This window comes from Lucilia sericata, unplaced genomic scaffold, assembly GCF_015586225.1.
Source record: "Lucilia sericata isolate MDLA Ls3-8-SP2 unplaced genomic scaffold, ASM1558622v1 Contig002917F_arrow, whole genome shotgun sequence".
Taxonomy (NCBI): Eukaryota; Metazoa; Arthropoda; class Insecta; order Diptera; family Calliphoridae; genus Lucilia; species Lucilia sericata.
Window position 1 is genome coordinate 2,514 of NW_023996582.1, and position 23,059 is coordinate 25,572.

Sequence of the window (23,059 nt, forward strand, 5' to 3'; positions counted from 1 at the left end):
AAATGTTTTAAAGAAGTAAACTATATAATTCAGTTTTTCAAAAGTTTACGTCATATCTGTAATAGGTATTAATAAATTGTTACCTTTAAGAGCAAAATTCACTTTTATTTATTTATTGAAACGTTTGATTTTTTTATGCAAATTTCAAATTGTTTATTTCTTTTTTTTTATAATTATACATTTTCTATGGCAATTTATTATATTAATAATTATATTTTAATTGCATTTTGTTAGCAAAAACGAACTTGTACGGAATAATTTATTGCAAATAAGAGCTTAATTTGTAACTAAAGATATCAAAATGTTTGCAACGTTTTCAGAATCGTTTATCAATATGGGTTTTTAATGGAAATGAACAGTTGTGTAATAAAATTGAACCATAACTTGCTTTATAATTTGCTTATTAAAAATAAAAAGAATCTGAGGTATTTTTTATGGATGTTATATAAGCAAAATCGTTAGAAAGAGGAAACTATTATTTTTTAATAAGTTTCTGACGTTATTGAATACCACTGTTACCCCCTACTTTCTGCTATCGATCTAAGAAACATCTATTAAAAATTCTAAACAAGAAATCGAATATCACTTTAGTTTTCTCAATAAAGAGAAAGCTTGTGTGGACCCAGATTGGGGTTTAATGTGAATTATATTAACAGAAATTTTTACTCTTTCCAGATCGTCTCCTATTAGAACGTTTCTATTTATGTATGTATAAAGATGTAGAAGAAACCAAGAAATTAATTGAAGTTAATTATGCGATAAGAAATAAATGTCCACATATCTTTATAAATCGGGACCCCACAGATGAAGACAGTCAAAGAACATTTGAATATGCGTAAATATTTATCCCAACATTTAAAAGAAAATCTATATAACAATTTTAATAACAAAATTTTAGAGATATGGTGCCACTACCAGGTCTAACACCGGAAAAATATCGCATAACCTGCTTCCGATTATGTGATCCAGATCCACGAAAGGTATTAGACTGTTAATATTAAAAAAAATATTCATAATTTTTTAAATTTTATTTAAAAAACTAGATGCATCATACCGAAGATACCAAGGCCTTCATAATGATCACCGATTGTCGTTTTTCAATGCCAGATCTAACAGATGGTAATGCTACAATGCTTTCAGAGGGTGAAGTACAAATTTTCGACATGACTGGTTATAGCATGAAGCACGCTACTCGTCTATCGATAAGCACTTTACGTACATATTTGAAATTTCTACAGCAAGCATTTCCCGTGCGTATCAAAGCCATGCATATGATTAATTGTCCCTCGTATTTGGATCGCTTGATTAGTGTGGTAAAGCCATTTATCAATAAAGACGTATTTAATATGGTGGGTTTTAAGTGGAATTTTTATTTTAAAGCAGTAATTTCAATGAACAATTTACAATATCTAGATGCATTTTCATACAACGGGCATTGAAACTTTGTACGAACATGTTCCTAAAGAACTTTTGCCCGAGGAATATGGTGGTCAGGCGGGTAAATTGACAGATTTAAAAGAAGATTTTATGCAATTGATGTTTAAGAAAAGGTAAATACTCATTTTTATATTGAAGCCAAAATTATATACAATATTTATTCTTTCATAATTTATTTTTAATTTCAGAGATTATCTAATGGATCCAAATCATTGGAAAATAGAGTCATTATAATTTTACAAATGTTACTTAAATGAAAAATTGTATTTATTACAAAAAAGTTACTACATTTTTGATCTGTATTTATTGGGGCTTTTATTTTTATTATACTTCCATTGTAATTTTTTATTAATCTTAAATGTTATTTCAGGGGTTTTATTGCATTAAAGTTTATTTACAAATTTGTTAAAAGTATTAAAATAAAAACGTTTAAATAAATGTTACAAATATTTATTGAAAAATTACATCAAGTATTTTTATTCTCAACTATTTTTCAGGATCAATATATAGTTAGTTAGATAGTTAGTTAGTTAGTTAGTTAGTTAGTTAGTTAGTTAGTTAGTTAGTTAGTTAGTTAGTTAGTTAGTTAGTTAGTTAGTTAGTTAGTTAGTTAGTTAGTTAGTTAGTTAGTTAGTTAGTTAGTTAGTTAGTTAGTTAGTTAGTTAGTTAGTTAGTTAGTTAGTTAGTTAGTTAGTTAGTTAGTTAGTTAGTTAGTTAGTTAGTTAGTTAGTTAGTTAGTTTTTTCGTTCGTTAGTTTTCGTTAGTTGTTCGTTCGTTAGTTCGTTCGTTAGTCGTTATTTGTCGTTCGTTAGTTGTCGTTAGTTCGTTCGTTTCGTTCGTTCGTTCGTTCTTTCGTTCGTTCGTTTCGTTCTTTGTTCGTTCGTTTCGTTCGTTCGTTCGTTCGTTCTTCGTTCGTTAGTTAGTTAGTTCGTTCGTTTCGTTCGTTCGTTCTTCGTTCGTTCGTTCGTTAGTTCGTTCTTTTCGTTTCGTTCGTTGTTCGTTCGTTCGTTCGTTCGTTCTTCGTTCGTTCGTTCGTTCGTTCGTTCGTTCGTTCGTTCGTTCGTTCGTTCGTTCGTTCTTCGTTCGTTCGTTCGTTCGTTCGTTCGTTCGTTCGTTCGTTCGTTCGTTCGTTCGTTCGTTCGTTCGTTCGTTGTTCGTTCGTTCGTTCGTTCGTTCGTTCGTTCGTTCGTTCGTTCGTTCGTTTCGTTCGTTCGTTCGTTCGTTCGTTCGTTCGTTGTTCGTTCGTTCGTTCGTTCGTTCGTTCGTTCGTTCGTTCGTTTCGTTCGTTCGTTCGTTCGTTCGTTCGTTCGTTCGTTCGTTCGTTCGTTCGTTCGTTCGTCGTCTCTCGTCTCGTCTCTCGTTCCTCGTCTCTCGTCTCGTCTCTCGTCTCTTCTCTCGTCTCGTCTCTCTTCTCTCTCTTGTCTCGTCTCTCGTCTCGTCTCTCGTCTCGTCTCTCGTCTCGTCTCTCGTCTCTTCTCTGTCTCGTCTCTCGTCCGTCTCTCGTCTCGTCTCTCGTCTCGTCTCTCTCTCGTCTCTCGTCTCTCTCTCGTCTCTTCTCTCGTCTCTCTTCTCTAGTCTCTCGTCCTCGTCTCTCGTCTCGTCTCTCTCTTCTCTCTCTCTCTCTCGTCTCGTCTCTCGTCTCTTCTCGTCTCTCTCTCGTCTCTCGTCTCTCTCTCGTCTTCTCTCTTCTCGTCTCTCGTCTCTTCTCTCTTCTCGTCTCTAGTCTAGTCTATAGTCTAGTCTAGTCTATAGTCTAGTCTATAGTCTAGTCTATAGTCTAGTCTATAGTCTAGTCTATAGTCTAGTCTATAGTCTAGTCTATAGTCTAGTCTATAGTCTAGTCTATAGTCTAGTCTATAGTCTAGTCTATAGTCTAGTCTATAGTCTAGTCTATAGTCTAGTCTATAGTCTAGTCTATAGTCTAGTCTATAGTCTAGTCTATAGTCTAATCTATAGTCTAGTCTATAGTCTAGTCTATAGTCTAGTCTATAGTCTAGTCTATAGTCTAGTCTATAGTCTAGTCCATAGTCTAGTCTATAGTCTAGTCTATAGTCTAGTCTATAGTCTAGTCTATAGTCTTGTCTATAGTCTAGTCTTTAGTCTAGTCTATAGTCTAGTCTATAGTCTAGTCTATAGTCTAGTCTATAGTCTGGTCTATAGTCTACTCTATAGTCTAGTTAATAATCTATTTCATAGTCTACTCTCATGTATAGTATGGTCTATATGCTAACCTAATGTTTAGAGTTGAGTCAATGACATTGTTTATTGTTTACACACCATCTGGCAACTCTTTGTAATCGAACAGTTTCTACATACCAACTGTTATAAACACAAATTCAACTCTGTAGTTTTCCAAATAAACCATAATGCTTACATATTATTTAAAATAAAAACGTTAAATAACTAAAATAAAACAAAAACTGATTTCTGATAACACATTTTGGAAAATTTTGAATAAAATGTAATAAGGTGTGCATTATAAATGTTTAGAGTTATTTATTGCGTCCATACTCGAATGTATTTGCCATTTAACGGTTAAACAGAAAACATGGTAGCAGTTAGATGGAAAATTTTAAAAAAGTTTTTTTTTAAAATTAAGATATTGTTTCTTTTGGATTGGTAAAACAATTGCTTAAATCAATTTATTATATTTTTTATTGTTTAATACATACAAATAATATATTTAGATTAATATAATAAAAAGAATGCTTTTATCTCATAAAACGATCAATAATACTTATTAAAGTCAGTTTTAAATATATTTTAGTAGCAAAAATGTAAAAATCACTTATTTCCTATATGAAATCGCTAAAAACAAAAAAACGCTACTTTAAATAAAAAAATCACCACATTAGCTTGACCGAAATTGAATAGCAAAACAAAACAACAAAAAAATTTTGACATTTCTACTTTGACACTTGATTAGTGGCAAAACGCTGCTGCAGCACCACAATTCATTGAAAATTTTGTCCACTGGAGCAGATTCTCTAAGGAAATTGTCTGCAAAATGGCATCCGTAATGAATACCTATAAATTGGTACAAAAATTAAGTGCCACCAATCCCGCTTTGCTGCGTCAAGCTGTCAGAAGCAGTAAGTATTTAGAATGGTTTGCTAAATTTGAAGTAAATGTATAGTTTACGTAACTGCAAATGTTAATATTGTTGTTTTTACTTTGCTTTTTTTAGTGGCCGGTTGGAATAAGGATTATAAACCAGCTGGTATTCCTAAAACCGAGGAAGAGCATTTAGCTGCTGCCAAAAAATACCATTTACTGCCCGAAGAATACAAACCTTATGCCGATAATGGTTTGGGTTATGGTGACTATCCCAAATTGGAAGGTGGTTTAGGTATTGAAGCCCGTGATCCCTACTATCCATATGATTTTCCAGAATTGAAGCGTAATTTGCATGAAACTGTAAGTTGATTGATATATTTAATAGATTTTAGTGATTTGCGGATGTGAAAGCAAATGAAGTTAGTTTTTATATGGTCCGAAGATTTGAGCAGCATGAAAAATTACCATACACTGTGTGAAGATATAAATAGTTTAAATTCTGAATACTTTATAGATAATTATCAGTATTTTTAAAAGTATTGTTAAAAGATACATAGAAAAGGCCTCTCCAAAAATTATCAAGAAGTCTCTATTGAAAAGTTGAGAAGGACCCTTCTTCTATTAAAAATGCTTCCTTAATTCATATCTGATATGTATAAGACTCTTTGTAAAAGACGACTTTTCTATAGAAAACGCAGTTAGTTTTTAGTTTTCACAGAAAAAGTCTCTTTAGGAAAGACTCTTTCTAAGGAAAACTATTTTTAGAAAGGAGTCTTCCATAGGAAGACTTTTTCTATAGAAAAAGACTCTTTAGAGAAGACTCCGTTTCTATAGAAAAAGTTACTTTAGAAAAGACTCTTTTTCTATAGGAAAAGTATCTTTTCTAAAAGTCTCTTTAGAAAAGTTACTTTTTCTATGAAAAAGTCTCTTTAGAAAAGGCTTTTTTTTTCTATAGAAAAGGTCTCTTTAGAAAAGACGCTTTTTGTATAGAAAAAGTCTCTCTAGAAAATACAATTTTTCTATAGATAAAGTCTCTTTAGAAAAGACTCTTATACTATAGACTCATTATTATTCTTTACAAGAGAATCCTTTCCTTTAGAAAAAGTATCTTTAGGTAAGAGTTTTTTCCTATAGGAAGACATTTTAGAAAGTCTATATTCAATAGAGAAAGTCTCTTTAGATAAGACTTAAGGAAGCATTTAATAGAAATATTCTTTTAAAATGACTCCTATTCTATAGAAAAAGTCTGCTTGCCATAGACTAAGTTTATTTATAAAAAGTTTCTTTACAGAAGACTCTATAGAGAAAATTTTTTTAGAAACGAGAAAGAAATTCTTTAGCAAAGAATTTTAGGAGTTTTTCATTTACATAAACTTTTAGTTTTTCTTATTAAACACCTTCCTAATCTCTTCTTTTCCCTCCCTTATTACAGTTCCATGCCGACGCTGATTTATACAGTGAAGATCGTTGGTCACAACCTGCTCCTCCCCGTTATGCCAACAGCACTTACTGGATGAGCTTCTTGGGCTGTATGGCCGGCTGTTTGGCTTTGTACTATTGGTTGGACAACTATAAAATGTATCGTCCCGTTGCTGTTAAACAATATCCCGGTGATGGTCGTAAACATTATACATTTGAAATGAATTAAAGAAAACAACATTTGTTTAATGATAGTTTGAATATAAATAAAATTTATTATAATTTAAAAGAAAAGCAAAATGTATGGTGTAGATAAAATGCGTTTGTGGAAAAGAGCACATAATTCTTTAAGAAAAAATGTGTGAAATAAATAAAGTAATGAGATAAAAACACAATATAAACAAATTTTACATTTTTTGGAGCAAATTGATTAAATGTTAAGGTCAGTTAAAAAAATCTTATTTTTAAGGAAGAGAACTGTTTTTTTCTCTTGTATTGATAAGATAGAGTGTTGTGAATATAAGTAGTTCTTATATATATTGTTTAGTTCAGAATCAACTGAATGTCTTTCAAAGTTTTGAAATTTTAGAATAAATTTGAAGTTTATTCATTATTATTGTATTTAAAACCGGTTTCTCTAAACGCGAAAGAACATTTTCTTTCTTACAAATATATTGAAAACAACAAATAAATTTAAAATTTTGTTTTTGTTTTCAATATATTTATAAGAAAGAAAATGTAGTTTCGATATTGTGAAATAGGCAGTTAAATATTTCCAGGTGAGTGAGTGTGTGTATGTGTTTTTGAAAATAGTTTAAAAAACTTTTTACAAAAATTAGGGGTTTTCTAGAATTTATTACTAACAGACGCGTTGAACAATCATCCAAGAATCTATATTCTTTAAAAAAGTTCATATTTTAAAACTGAAAATGAAATTCAGAAAAAAATCTTTTAAATATTTCTTGTTATAAATATAAGTATTTGAAAATATTTTAAAAATCTTTTACAAAAATTACCAATTTTCTTGAATTTATTAGTGAAAAACGTTTAAAAATCAATATTTGTATTTAATATTTTTGAAAACTTTCAATTTTAAAACTGTAAAATTTAATATTAACTTTAAAAAACAACAGTTTTGTATTTAAAACATAAATTTATTCAAAATTTTTTATTTCAAATAATTTTCATATTTTTTTTTATTATATTATTTGGCCAATGAAAATGGTTTAATATCATTTTCATAATTTAAAAATTTTTAATGGTGATTTATAGTTATTTTGTACTTTAATAAACTTATTTATCTTATATTTAATATATTATTACAATATTTTAGTATAAAATCGGTTCTAGAAGTTTCAATAACTTCTGACGGTTTCTTTAGTTTCGGCAATTTTTTGCGTATTATACATATTTTGGGTTTTCCATTTATTTCTAGCATTTTTAATGGTGATTTTTGCAAATTAATAAACTTATTTATCTTAAAAACGTACTTGTTATGGATTTAACATTATTCTATCCAACAATTGGACTTTGTTTCGGAGTAATATTATGTTCAAATAATTGAATACTTTTCATTGATTGTTTACTTTTGGCACACCAAAGAAACCACCGCTGAAGAGGGCAGCAAAGTGGTTGAAATCTGGTGGTGCAGTATTTGTAGCATTTATGCTTCTTGGATCCATCCATCCAGTATGATGATTATCTTCCGAACGATGATGACCCAACCATCCAGTATTGTATGAATGTTGGTTTTGAGGTTCCAACTGTTCAGTATTAGGAGCGTGCATGGTTGGTGTTATCACCGGTCTAGTATTGGCGGTTTGTAAGTCATGAAGTTGTACCCGTTCAGTATTTACTGCTTCAACAGTTCGGTTATCCATCTGCCTAGTATTGCCAGCATCTGCAGATCGGAGCTCTGTCATTTCAGTGTTGCGTTCATCTACGATACGTTCTTCTTGAATCCCTAAATTGTGAGTATTTTCGTTTCGGTGTTCCAATTGTCCAGCATTAGGAGCATCTTCAGTTCCATCTTCACTTTGAGGTTCCACCACTCCACCATCACTATTGGAAGTTTCAACAGCTGGGGGATCATCTAGTCCAGTATTGCGAGCATCTACAGTTTGAGGTTCTGTTTTAAAACTGGGAAATTGATTGTTATCGCTAAAAAGTGCAGCAAACTGCCTGAAATCCACCATCGGTGTAGGGGGAGCATGTCCAGAACTACTACTAGGTTTAAAGCGAGAACTATTAGCATTGTTATCTATTAAATATAGTCAAGAATATAAATATTAGTACAATTCTGGAAGAAAAAAGCTGTTGGAAAAAGTGTAAACACGTATGAATTACATATAAAGCTTAACCTCAGTAAGCTTTTGTAGGTAAAAATAAATATTAAAATAACTTTCACTAAACAAATAATTATATTCGAAAGTGAAAATCTAACACGGACGGATCAAGACAGACAATCTCAGACAGAAACAGACAAAGCATTTTATGTAGAATACATAACTTGCAGCTTAGTATGTAGGAGAGTCTTGGGTTGAGCAATTCTTTATTTTGAAGTTACATTATGAATTTTGGGAACATCACTCCCTTACACTAACTAGGGACCGCGGGGTCGTTACACCCGTTATCCTCCTTAGAAGATACCCTTGCGGTTAATTTATTGATCTTCTCATATAAATTTCTTAACTCTGATATCAATAATTTCTTAAAGATTCTAAATCATAACCTTAAAATCTCAGCTTTTAACTCACCATTAGAAAGAAGATTCTTACATTTTTAATAAAAAAGACATATTTGTTATTTTTTCGATTGATTTCTTTTTATTAAACATAAAATCGGTATTAAATGTATGCATTTTATTTAGTTTTTATTATTAAAATACAAAGATTTATAATTTTTTTAAAATTTTTATTCTTTATGAAATGTTTGATCTTGATTAAAAGGAACTCGATAATGGGCTAATCCCTTACAATTCTATGGCTTCAACTGCAATGGTTATAGTTGTCCCATAATCAGAATCATTTACATACTTTTCATACTTCCAAGTTAAAACTAACCCAACTTTACTTCTTACTTTGCTCTAAAGTTTAATCGAAAAGCTAAAGTATTATAAGTGTTTGGGACTTTCAAAAATAAAATTTGCGATAATTGAAATAAGAATTAATTTTATTTAAATTTCTTTTTAAGATAAATTTATAAAAAAGACAAAATAGTTAGAAAGAATTTATTAATAAATAGGAAGAAATTATAATTTCCCAAGAAAATGTGTACAATACTAGTTCTAGAACAAGTTCAAACTGAAACACTTCAGATTAATGAACTGTGACTTTGGATAAAACCTTGATGTCGCCATTACTTCTTTAATTCGCTCTCTGAAACTTTTCTAAAGATTACTTTAAGGTTTCAATTACTCCTGGAACCCATTTTGTAAAACATTATAGTGATTCTAAAGTGATTTCTAAGGAGTTTTTAAAGAACTAGTTCATTAGCACTAGTTACCGAGCCCGTTTTTCCTACCGAGCGCGTCCCCGGGAGGCGATGGTGATGAACCATCTGTCCTCCCCCAGTTTTAGTTTCACTCAAGCTGAGAGAGGGCAGATTGTCCACCACCTGGGAATATTATATTCCCCGCAGACCAAAAACTGGAAAATAAATAACCCAGTACCGGCGGCAAGTGTTGATCCACTCGCGAGTCACGTGTCGTCGTCATCCTACAATCGTGAGCAAAATATTACTATGGAGGTGGGTACCTTGGCCTCCGTGGCGGATAATGCGTCAAGTGTACAGCATGCCATTGGCAAAAACATAGGGGTGAAAGAGAAGGATGTACTCGGAGAGAGCTCTAAGCTACCTCAGCCTTTAAATATAGGTGAGGGTTCCGACTCTGAATTCTCAGATGATAATAACAACACCATTATAGCAAATCCCAAAAAGGATGAAGTAGAGCAAATGCTGAAACAGGTGAGTGATAGCATAGCTAAACTACCTATTACTAAGAAAAGACTATCTGGAGCACAGAGGAGGATGTTGAAAAAGATGCTTCAGGAAATCATAGTTAGTCAATCCAACGATACTTCAGAGGAAAATTTGGACTCTCTCACAAGATCTGAAGCAAAGAGGATCAGGTCTCCCGAGGAGTTGACAACTGAGAATAAACCTAAGAAGAAAAAGAGCTACCCGTCTTGTAATACACAGTCGAAGCCCAGCCATACTACACTCAAATGAACCTCAAGTCAGAATTCTGCGAGTAAGGGTGACAATGCCAAGATAGATATTCCGAAGACGACCACGTCGGCCAAATCAACCTCGAAGGTAAGGGTATCTCAAAAGAAGCCCCGAAAAACGAGGAAGGAGAGGATAGACTGTGGAAAAGGAAAAGAGCCGCCAGCAAAATTCCAATAGACCAACAGAGTAAACCAGAACCCCTGGTCAACAATAAGATAGTGGACCACGTAATCGCTTCAAAGGGCAAACAACCAATAGAGAGCGTGAGCTGCGAGTTCAGCATGGGCGTAATGTTGATGAAGTTGACATCTCACCAATGTGATAGCACCCTAAAGAACTTAGTGGAAAGTATCCCTCCTCCCTGGGACGGCGCTAATCTGGGACTGGCAAAGAAGAGCGAGCTTCCGGTGCTCGGTAACTTTCCTAAAAGCGACAAAATTTTAAGCAGCATGTTTATGTAAAGGGACGATCGGTGGAAACCGCTTTAAACGAAGTTTTCCACTACATAGGTGAATCCTTCGATAGCAAACTGTATACACTGACGGTATGCATTGACATCGAAGGCTCTTTCAATAACGTGCACACTGATACTCTTATCCAATCCCTACACCAGTTTTATGTTGACCGGGTGCTCCGTAACTGAATCAACCACATGCTAAGGAATATCGTACAAGCTGCGAGATGTATGTATTACTATCAGAAAAAAAGTATTTCGCGGTATACTACAGGGTGGCATTTTGTCACCTTTACTCTGGGTTATCACGATTAATAGTCTCCTTAGGACAATAACTGAGAAAGGACTTAGACCTGTCTGCTATGTAGACGATGTCGTAATACTTTTAAAGGGAAAGGATCCAAATTACTTGTGTAGTAGAGCTGAGGAGGCTCAGAATACGGCCTTGAGCTGGGCTCAACCGAGAGGCCTCAATGTTAACCCGGCAATAACGGAAATAACCATATGCTTAGACTTCCTAGCGGCTGCAGCGTTGAGTCTTAATAACAAGTTTAGGGACAATTGTTTTGAACATGTTGTCGACAGCCAGCATGAGCACAAAAAGAACATGTGATGATGTGCTCCGATTTCGCATAATATTTTCGATAATATTGCAGTAGATGGATATTTTGTTCTTTGTGATCATGTCGAAGCGTTATTTCCCAGACTTGCGGCTGATGACTTAAGATCTCCCTATCTATGTATGTGCATAGATAGCTTTAGCTGCCTTCGAAACTCTAACTGGGTCTTTCAGATTCCAAAAAAATTTTGTATGTAAGACGATACCCAAATATTTTGCACTGTTAGAGTGAAATAACTCAACTTAGACATGGTAGAGGGAAAGAAGAATAGAACAAGTTAAGTTTTACCCGGATTAACACTGAAAACGGCTTCAACGGCTAAGTCGTTTTAGGAAAGATTGAAGGCATTGAGAAATAGTGGTACGATGTTTACCAGAAACAGCTAAAGTCTTACATTTTATTGAACTCCATTGTCAGTGAATGAGTAACAAGATTCCAGAGTAGAGGTGAAAGAACTCTGCTTGTAGTGTGCCCTGTTTCGCCACTCTATAAACATTGGCGTTGCCCATAGAGAAATCGTTTAGCAAACCTCTAACTCTCCAGCGCCCATAAAATCTCACAGATTAAAGGCCCCTTTGATGCCAAGGAAGACACTAACACATATTCTTTATTTTAGGGATTTTGCAACGAAACCTTTAAGCGAGTGGAGAGCAGTCTCAACAGACTTAAAACAAAAATCATTGATAAAAGAATTGTTTGCCAGAAGAGGGAATAAACGAATGTCGTTTACCTAACGTTTCCACAGAACTAGTTCTGTAGTTGGCAATATGAAAGAAGAATCATTGATCATAACACCCAGCTAGTAGGAGAGCAAACAATATGGATAAATACTAGAACTAGTTAAACAACTTGTACAAGTTTTCCTGGGTAATTGTGTAATATGTACTACTTTCTTTCAAATTATATTATTTTATTGTTAATTTTTCTAAAAATGTAAAACCAAAACTTTTACGAAATTTTGATATTTTGTAATTTTATAATGTTTTGAAAGGTTTGTTATTGTAAATCCTTCCTTCAAGTATTTGAATATATAAATCTGTTTAATTTGCAAATATTTCAAAAGTTTTCTTTTAAGAAATTAAAAATGTTTGTAATTTTTTTTCAAGATTTGGCAAAAATTGTTAATCATTTAAAAATTATCATTATTCGTGTTCTATATTATCGATGATCGATTTCCTTTTTTCATTTAATTTATTTATATAACAGATGGTAAAAGATTTTATAAATATTGATCATATTTTTGCCTTTCAAGTTAATTGTGAATTGCTATTTTTCTTATTTAAGCATTTTTAATGGTGAATTGTTATTGTGAATTATAACTTGAAAATGATATATAATTAATGTTTATTTCAATTGGCCATTCGGTTTTCATATATGTTATTAAAATAGATTATTTTCTAAAAAGTAATAAGAGTTTAGATAAGTTTAACTCTTGACTCAGTTATTCATCGTTTCTTTTCACATAAATTATCATAATTTTTCATATTTCTGTTTCTTTCATGACATTCTCTCTTTGTCTTTGTTATTAATACTTTTAAAGATCTTAGCAAAGGAGTTTGTTTTAAGGGATCTATGTAGCTGCCTTGGTAATAAAGTTATTTCAATTTTTGTATCAAAATTTCTAATATTTATTAAATTATATTTCTTATGAAAAATATATTTAAAATTGTATTATTTTATTATTGATAAATAAAATTATAAAATTTTGGGATTTTAAAAGAACTTTTTGCGAAAACTTTATTCATTTCTTGGCAAAATGTAAATAATTACTTTTAAATAAAAATAATTTAAAAACATGAAATTATTATATAAAAAATGCTAAAAATCGTTTATAAAATTAAATTTTAAAAATTTTCAAGACTTTTTGGTTAATTTTTCTGTTATTAACTAATGTTGTTGTGAAATTTCCTAAAACATAAAATTTCTTAACAAAATTTACATTCAAATTTGAGTTTTATCTTAAAATCAAACTTAATGTTTTACAAAAGTTTTGAAATTTTAGAATAAATTTGAAATTGCTTCTTTATTATTGTATTTAAAACCCCAATAAATGCAAAAAGTCTTTTAAATGTTTTCAGATAAGTGTGTGTATGTGTTTTTGAAAATATTTTGAAAAACCTTTTACAAAAATTAGCGGTTTTCTAGAATTTATTACTAACTGAGGCGTTAGACAATCTTCCAAAAATCTATATTCTTTTAAAAAAAGTTTATATTTTAAAACTGAAAATTAATTTCAGTAAAAACTTTTTAAACATTTCTTGTTATAAATATAAGTATTTGAAAATATTTTAAAAATTAACAATTTTCTTGAATTTATTAGTGAAACACATTTAAAAATCAATATTTGTATTTAATATTTTTGAAAACTTTTTACTTTAAAACTGTTAATCAATTTATAAATTAATATTAACTTGGAAAAACAACATTTTCGTATTTAAAACATAAATTTATTAAAAATTTTTTTTTTCAAATATTTTTCATATTTTTTTCGTTTAATTATATTATTTGGCCAATGAAAATGGTTTAATGTCTTTTTCATAATTTAAACATTTTTAATGGTGATTTATAGTTATTTTGTACTTTAATAAACTTATTTATCTTATATTTAATATATTATTACAATATTTTAGTATAAAATCGGTTCTAGAAGTTTTCATAACTTCTGACGGTTTCTTTAGTTTCGGCAATTTCCTGCATATTATACATATTTTGGGTTTTTCATATATTTCTAGCATTTTTAATGGTGATTTTTGCAAATTAATAAACTTATTTATCTTAAAAATGTACTTGTTATGGATTTGTCATTATTCTATCCATTAATTGGACTTTGTTTCGGAGTAATATTATGTTCTAATAATTGAATACTTTTTATTGATTGTTTACTTTTGGCACACCAAAGAAACCACCGCTGAAGAGGGCAGCAAAGTGGTTGAAATCTGGTGGTGCAGTATTAGTAGCATTTATGCTTCTTGGATCCATCCATCCAGTATGATGATTATCTTCCGAACGATGATGACCCAACCATCCAGTATTGTATGAATGTTGGTTTTGAGGTTCCAACTGTTCAGTATTAGGAACTTGCATGGTTGGTGTTATCACCGTTCTAGTATTGGCGGCTTGTAAGTCATGAAGTTGTACCCGTTCAGTATTTGCTGCTTCAACAGTTCGGTTATCCATCTGCCTAGTATTGCCATCATCTGCAGATCGGAGCTCTGTCATTTCAGTGTTGCGTTCATCTACGATACGTTCTTCTTGAATCCCTAAATTGTGAGCTTTTTCGTTGCTGTGTTCCAATTGTCCAGCATTAAGAGCATCTTCAGTTCCATCTTCACTTTGAGGTTCCACCACTCCACCATCACTATTGGAAGTTTCAACAGCTGGGGGATCATCTAGTCCAGTATTGCGAGCATCTACAGTTTGAGGTTCTGTTTTAAAACTGGGAAATTGATTGTTATCGCTAAAAAGTGCAGCAAACTGCCTGAAATCCACCATCGCTGTAGGGGGAGCATGTCCAGCACTACTACTAGGTTTAAAGCGAGAACTATTAGCATTGTTATCTATTAAATATAGTCAAGAATATAAATATTAGTACAATTCTGGAAGAAAAAAGCTGTTGGAAAAAGTGTAAACACGTATGAATTACATATAAAGCTTAACCTCAGTAAGCTTTTTTAGATATAAATATATATTAAAATGACTTTCACTTAACAAATAATTATATTTGAAAGTGAAAATCTAACACGGACGGATCAAGACAGACAATCTCAGACGGAAACAGACAAAGCATTTTATGTAGAATACATAACTTGCAGCTTAGTATGTAGGAGAGTCTTGTGTTGAGCAATTCTTTATTTTGAAGTTACATTATGAATTTTGGGAACATCACTCCCTTACACTAACTAGGGACCGCGGGGTCGTTACACCCGTTATCCTCCTTAGAAGATACCCTTGCGGTTAATTTATTGATCTTCTCATATAAATTTCTTAACTCTGATATCAATAATTTCTTAAAGTTTCTAAATCATAACCTTAAAATCTCAGCTTTTAACTCACCAATAGAAAGAAGATTCTTAAATTTTTAATAAAAAAATTAGATATTTGTTATTTTTTCGATTGATTTCTTTTTATTAAACATAGAATTGCTATTAAATGTATGTATTTTATTTAGTTTTTATTATTAAAATACAAAGTTTTCTAATTTTTATAAAATTTTTATTCTTTTTAAAATGTTTACTCATGATTAAAAGAAATCGATAATGGGCTAATCCCTTACAATTCTCTGGCTTCATGTGCAATGGTTATATGTAGCTGTCCCATAATCAGAATCATTTACATACTTTTCATACTTCCAAGTTAAAACTAACGCAACTTTACTTCTTACTTTGCTCTAAAGTTTAATCGAAAAGCTAAAGTATTATAAGTGTTTGGGACTTTCAAAAATAAAATTTGCGATAATTGAAATAAGAATTAATTTTATTTAGATTTCTTTTTAAGATAAATTTATAACAAAGACAAAATAGTTAGAAAGAATTTTATAAAAGTTTATTAATAAATAGGAAGAAATTATAATTTCCCAAGAAAATGTGTACAATACTAGTTCTAGAACAAGTTCAAACTGAAACACTTCAGATTAATGAACTGTGACTTTGGATAAAACCTTGATGTCGCCATTACTTCTTTAATTCGCTCTCTGAGACTTTTCTAAAGAATACTTTAAGGTTTCAATTACTCCTGGAACCCATTTTGTAAAACATTATAGCGATTCTAAAGTGATTTCTAAGGAGTTTTTAAAGAACTAGTTCATTAGCACTAGTTACCGAGCCCGTTTTTCCTACCGAGCGCGTCCCCGGGAGGCGATGGTGATGAACCATCTGTCCTCCCCCAGTTTTAGTTTCACTCAAGCTGAGGGAGGCAGATTGTCCACCACCTGGGAATATTATATTCCCCGCAGACCAAAAACTGGAAAATAAATAACCCAGTACCGGCGGCAAGTGTTGATCCACTCGCGAGTCACGTGTCGTCGTCATCCTACAATCGTGAGCAAAATATTACTACGGAGGTGGGTACCTTGGCCTCCGTGGCGGACAATGCGTCAAGTGTACAGCATGCCATTGGCAAAAACATAGGGGTGAAAGAGAAGGATGTACTCGGAGAGAGCTCTAAGCTACCTCAGCCTTTAAATATAGGTATTATAGCAAATCCCAAAAAGGTTGAAGTAGAGCAAATGCTGAAACAGGTGAGTGATAGCATAGCTAAACTACCTATTACTAAGAAAAGACTATCTGGAGCACATAATAGTTAGTCAATCCAACGATACTTCAGAGGAACATTTGGACTCTCTCACAAGATCTGAAGCAAAGAGGATCAGGTCTCCCGAGGAGTTGACAACTGAGAATAAACCTAAGAAGAAAAAGAGCTACCCGTCTTCTAATACACAGTCGAAGCCCAGCCATACTGCACTCAAATGAACCTCAAGTCAGAATTCTGCGAGTAAGGGTGACAATGCCAAGGTAGATATTCCGAAAACGACCACGTGGCCAAATCAACCTCGAAGGTAAGGGTATCTCAAAAGAAGCCCTGAAAAACGAGGAAAGAGAGGATAGACTGTGGAAAAGGAAAAGAGCCGCCATCTTACGCCAAAGTTGCCAGAAGAAGACACCGGGACGGCAGCAAAATTCCAATAGACCCACAGAGTAAACCAGAACCCCTGGTCAACAATAAGATAGTGGACCACGTAATCGCTTCAAAGGGCAAACAACCAATAGAGAGCGTGAGCTGCGAGTTCACAATGGGCGTAATGTTGATGAAGTTGACATCTCACCAATGTGATAGCACCCTAAAGAACTTAGTGGAAAGTATCCCTCCTCCCTGGGACGGCGCTAATCTGGGACTGGCAAAGAAAAGCGAGCTTCCGGTGCTAGGTAACTTTCCTAAAAGCGACAAAATTTTAAGCAGCATGTTTATGTAAAGGGACGATCGGTGGAAACTGTATACACTGACGGTATGCATTGACATCGAAGGCGCTTTCAATAACTTGCACACTGATACTCTTATCCAATCCCTACACCAGTTTTATGTTGACCGGGTGCTCCGTAACTGGATCAACCACATGCTAAGGAATATCGTACAAGCTGCGAGATGTATGTATACTACAGGGTGGCATTTTGTTACCTTTACTCTGGGTTACTACGATTAATAGCCTCCTTAGGACAATAACTGAGAAAGGACTTAGACCTGTCTGCTATGCAGACGATGTCGTAATACTTTTAAAGGGAAAGGATCCAAATTACTTGTGTAGTAGAGCTGAGGAGGCTCAGAATACGGCCTTGAGCTGGGCTCAACCGAGAGGCCTCAATGTTAACCCGGCAATAACGGAAATAACCATATGCTTAGACTTCCTAGCGGCTGCAGCGTTGAGTCTAACTAACAAGTTTAGGGACAATTGTTTTGAACATGTTGTCGACAGCCAGCATGAGCACAAAAAGAACATGTGATGATGTGCTCCGATTTCGCATAATATTTTCGATAATATTGCAGTAGATGGATATTTTGCTCTTTGTGATCATGTCGAAGCGTTATTTCCCAGACTTGCGGCTGATGACTTAAGATCTCCCTATCTATGTATGTGCATAGATAGCTTTAGCTGCCTTCGAAACTCTAGCTGGGTCTTTCAGATTCCAAAAAAATTTTGTATGTAGGACGATACCCAAATATTTTGCACTGTTAGAGAGAAATAACTCAACTTAGACATGGTAGAGGGAAAGAAGAATAGAACAAGTTCAGTTTTACCCGGATTTACACTGAAAACGGCTTCAACGGCTAAGTCGTTATAGAGAAGATTGAAGGCATTGAGAAATAGTGCCACGATGTTTACCAGAAACAACCACATCATGTGTATATGCTAAAGTCTTACACTTTATTGAATCTAACTCCATTGTCAGTGAATGAGTAACAAGATTCCAGAGTAGAGGTGACAGAACTCTGCTTGTAGTGTGCCCTGTTTCGCCACTCTGTAAACATTGGCGTTGCCCATAGAGAAATCGTTTAGCAAACCTCTAAGCTCTCCAGCGCCCATAAAATCTCACACATTAAAGGCTCCTTTGCTGCCAATTAAGACACTAATGTATATTCTTTATTCTCAAAGGATTTTGCAACGAAACCTTTAAGCGAGTGGAGAGCAGTCTCAACAGATTTAAAACAAAAATCATTGATAAAAGAATTGTTAACAGAAGAGTGAATAAACGAATGTTGTTTTCCTAACACTTCCACAGAATTATTTCTGTAGATGTCAATATGAAAGAAGAATCATTGATCATAACACCCAGCTAGAAGGAGTGAATACATTATGGTTAATTTCTAGAACTAGTTAAAGAACTTGTACAAGTTTTCCTGGGTAATTGTGTAATATGTACTACTTTCTTTCAATCTATATAGTTTTATTGTGAATTTTTCTAAAAATTAAAACCAAAACTTTTAGGAAACTTTGATATTTTGTAGTTTTATAATGTTTTGAAAGGTTTGTTATTGTAATGTTAATCCTTTCTTCAAGTATTTAAATATAAAATCTGTTAGATTTGCCAATACTTTAAAAGTTTTCTTTCAAGAAATTACTTTTTTTAAGATTCAGCAAAAATTGTTAATCTTTTAAAAATCATCATTATTTGTCTTCTATATTATCGATGATCGATTTCCTTGTTTCATTTAATTTATTTATATAACAGATGGTAAAAGAATTTATAAATATTGATCATATTTCTGTCTTTCAAGTTAATTGTGAATTGTTATTTTCTTATTTAAGCATTTTTAATGGTGAATTGTTATTGTGAATTATAACTTAAAAATGATATATAATTAATGTTTATTTCAATTGGCCATTCGGTTTTCTATATTTTATGAAAATAGATTACTTTTTAAAAAGTAATAAGAGTTTAGATAAGTTTAACTCTTGACTCAGTTATTCTTCGCTTCTTTTCCCATCAATTATCATAATTTTTCATAATTCTGTTTCTTTCATGACATTCTCTCTTTGTCTTTGTTATTAATACTTTTAAAGATCTTAGCAAAGGAGTTTGTTTTAAGGGATCTATGTTATAGCTGCCTTGGTAATAAAGTTATTTCGATTTTTGTATCAAAATTTCTAATATTTTTAAATTAAATTATATTTTTTATGAAAAATAATTTAAAATTGTATTATTTTATTACTGATAAATAAAATTATAAAATCTTGGGATTTTAAAAGAACTTTTTGGGAAAAATTTATTCATTTCTTGGCAAAATGTAAATAATTGCTTTTAAATAAAACTAAATCAGAAACATGAAATCAAATTATTTTTTAAAAATCTTTTATAGAATTTAATTTTATAAATTTTCAAGACTTTTTGGTTAATTTTTCTGTTATTAACTAATGTTGTTGTGAAATTTTCTAAAACATAAAATTTCTTAACAAAATTTATCTTCAAATTTGAGTTTTATATTAAAATCAAACTTAATGTTTTACAAAGTTTTAAAATTTTAGAATAAAGTTGAAATTGCTTCTTTATTATTGTATTTAAAACCAAAATAAATGAAAAAAGTCTTTTAAATATTTCCAGGTGAGTGTGTGTATGTGTTTTGGAAAATATTTTAAAAACCTTTTACAAAAATTAGCGATTTTCTAGAATTTATTACTAACTGACGCGTTAGACAATCTTCAAAAATCTATATTCTTTTAAAAAAAGTTCATATTTTAAAAACTAAAAATAAAATTCAGTAAAAACTTTTTAAACATTTCTTGTTATAAATATAAGTATTTGAAAATATTTTAAAAATCCTTTTCAAAATTTATCAATTTTCTTGAATTTATTAGTGAAAAACCTTTAAAAATCAATATTTGTATTTAATATTTTTGAAAATCTTCCCATTTTAAAACTGTTAATCAATTTAAATAATTTATTAATTAATACTAACTTTGAAAAACAACAGTTTCGTATTTAAAACATAAATTTAATCAAAATTTTTTATCAAATATTTTTCATATTTTTTTCTTTTAATTATATTATTTGGCCAATGAAAATGGTTTAATATCCTTTTCATAATTTAAACATTTTTAATGGTGATTTATAGTTATTTTGTACTTTAATAAACTTATTTATCTTATATTTAATATATTATTACAATATTTTTGTATAAAATCGGTTCTAGAAGTTTTCATAACTTCTGACGGTTTCTTTAGTTTCGGCAATTTCCTGCATATTATACATATTTTGGGTTTTTCATTTATTTCTAGCATTTTTAATGGTGATTTTTGCAAATTAATAAACTTATTTATTTTAAAAACATACTTGTTATGGATTCATCATTTGTCTATCCAACAACTGGACTTTGTTTCGGAGTAATATTATGTTCAAATAATTGAATACTTTTTATTGATTGTTTACTTTTGGCACACCAAAGAAACCACCGCTGAAGAGGGCAGCAAAGTGGTTGAAATCTGGTGGTGCAGTATTAGTAGCATTTATGCTTCTTGGATCCATCCATCCAGTATGATGATTATCTTCCGAACGATGATGACCCAACCATCCAGTATTGTATGAATGTTGGTTTTGAGGTTCCAACTGTTCAGTATTAATAGATTGTATGGTTGGTGTTATCACCGTTCTAGTATTGGCGGCTTGTAAGTCATGAAGTTGTACCCGTTCAGTATTTGCTGCTTCAACAGTTCGGTTATCCATCTGCCTAGTATTGCCATCATCTGCAGATCGGAGCTCTGTCATTTCAGTGTTGCGTTCATCTACGATACGTTCTTCTTGAATCCCTAAATTGTGAGTATTTTTGTTTCGTTGTTCCAATTGTCCAGCATTAGGAGCATCTTCAGTTCCATCTTCTCTTTCAGGTTCCACCACTCCACCATCACTATTGGAAGTTTCAACAGCTGGGGGATCATCTAGTCCAGTATTGCGAGCATCTACAGTTTGAGGTTCTGTTTTAAAACTGGGAAATTGATTGTTATCGCTAAAAAGTGCAGCAAACTGCCTGAAATCCACCATCGGTGTAGGGGGAGCATGTCCAGCACTACTACTAGATTTAAAGCGAGAACTATTAGCATTGTTATCTATTAAATATAGTCAAGAATATAAATATTAGTACAAATCTGGAAGAAAAAAGCTGTTGGAAAGAGTGTAAACACGTATGAATTACATATAAAGCTTTACCTCAGTAAGCTTTTGTAGGTAAAAATAAATATTAAAATGACTTTCACTTAACAAATAATTATATTTGAAAGTGAAAATCTAACACGGACAGATCAAGACAGACAAACTCAGACGGAAACAGACAAAGCATTTTATGTAGAATACATAACTTGCAGCTTAGTATGTAGGAGAGTCTTGTGTTGAGCAATTCTTTATTTTGAAGTTACATTATGAATTTTGGGAACATCACTCCCTTACACTAACTAGGGACCGCGGGGTCGTTACACCCGTTATCCTCCTTAGAAGATACCCTTGCGGTTAATTTATTGCTCTTCTAATATAAATTTCTCAACTCTGATATCAAGAATTTCTTAAAGATTCTAAATCATAACCTTAAAATCTCAGCTTTACTCACCAATAGAAAGAAGATTCTTAAATTTTTAATAAAAAAAAGACATATTTGTTATTTTTTCGATTGATTTCTTTTTATTAAAAATAGAATCGGTATTAAATGTATGCATTTTATTTAGTTTTTATTATTAAAATACAAAGATTTGTAATTTTTATAAAATTTGTATTCTTTATAAAATGTTTGATCTTGATTAAAAGGAACTCGATAGTGGTCTAATCCCTTACAATTCTATGGCTTCAACTGCAATGGTTATAGCTGTCCCATAATCAGAATCATTTACATACTTTTCATACTTCCAAGTTAAAACTAACCCAACTTTACTTCTTACTTTGCTCTAAAGTTTAATCAAAAAGCTAAAGTATTATAAGTGTTTGGAATTTTCAAAAATAAAATTTTCGATAATTCAAATAAAAATTAATTTTATTTAGATTTCTTTTTAAGATAAATTTATAAAAACAAAGATAAAGTAATTTGATAGAATTTTACAAAAGTTTATTAATAAAATAGTAACAAATTTAAATTTCCCAGGAAAATGTTTACAAAACTAGTTCTAGAACAAGTTCAAACTGAAACACTTCAGATTAATAAACTGTAACTTTGGATAAAACCTTGATGTCACCATTACTTCTTTAATTCGCTCTCTGGGACTTTTCTAAAGATTACTTTAAGGTTTCCATTACTCCTGGAACCCATTTTGTAAAACATTATTGTGATTCTAAAGGAGTTTTCAAAGAACTAGTTCATTAGCACTAGTTTTATTAATGATGTCTCCTTTACTTCTTTAACTCGTTCTTTGGAACATTGTTGTGATTCTGAAGTGATTTTTAAAGCATAATTTACACCTAGAACCCGTTATGTGCATTATTGTGGTTCTAAAGTGATTTCTAAGGAGGTTTTAAAGAATTAATTCATTAGCACTAGTGATGTCGTTCTTAATTCTTTACTTGTTCTTGGGATCATTGGAGTGATTCTGAAGTGATTTCTAAAGATTACTTTACTTCTAGAACCTGTGCTATGAAGCATTGTTGTGATTCTAAAGTGATTTCTAAGGAGTTTTCAAAGATAATTTCCAAAATATCAAGAATGCTTCCTGAGATATACGAAAGTTTTAAAAATAAGATTGAATCAATGATAATTCTTCAACTGTTTCTCAAAATTGCTCCCAAACTTCGAACAATAACACAGTCCAACGAATTCTTAAACCAAAGACCTGAGTGCATTTTTCCGTTTACCCTTAAGATATCTCGAATAAGTGAAAATA

At 31.6% G+C, this 23,059-nt stretch overlaps 2 protein-coding genes across 2 annotated transcripts; both read left to right on the forward strand.

Annotated features, from left to right (window-relative positions):
- Positions 1-656: 656 nt before the first annotated feature.
- LOC119614451 (alpha-tocopherol transfer protein-like) lies at positions 657-1,836 on the forward strand (the record flags this gene model as incomplete). The annotated part of the gene is made up of 5 exons (XM_037970575.1): positions 657-835; positions 899-980; positions 1,044-1,349; positions 1,414-1,550; positions 1,626-1,836. Coding segments are annotated over 5 exons (750 nt in total), but the record flags the coding sequence as incomplete, so codon positions are not given.
- Positions 1,837-4,327: 2,491 nt separating this feature from the next.
- Positions 4,328-6,308, forward strand: LOC119614452 (NADH dehydrogenase [ubiquinone] 1 beta subcomplex subunit 8, mitochondrial). The gene is made up of 3 exons (XM_037970576.1): positions 4,328-4,529; positions 4,625-4,854; positions 5,927-6,308. Exons 1-3 carry the CDS (start codon positions 4,445-4,447, stop codon positions 6,140-6,142), a joined length of 531 nt encoding a protein of 176 aa, XP_037826504.1. The 5' UTR covers positions 4,328-4,444; the 3' UTR covers positions 6,143-6,308.
- Positions 6,309-23,059: the final 16,751 nt, after the last annotated feature.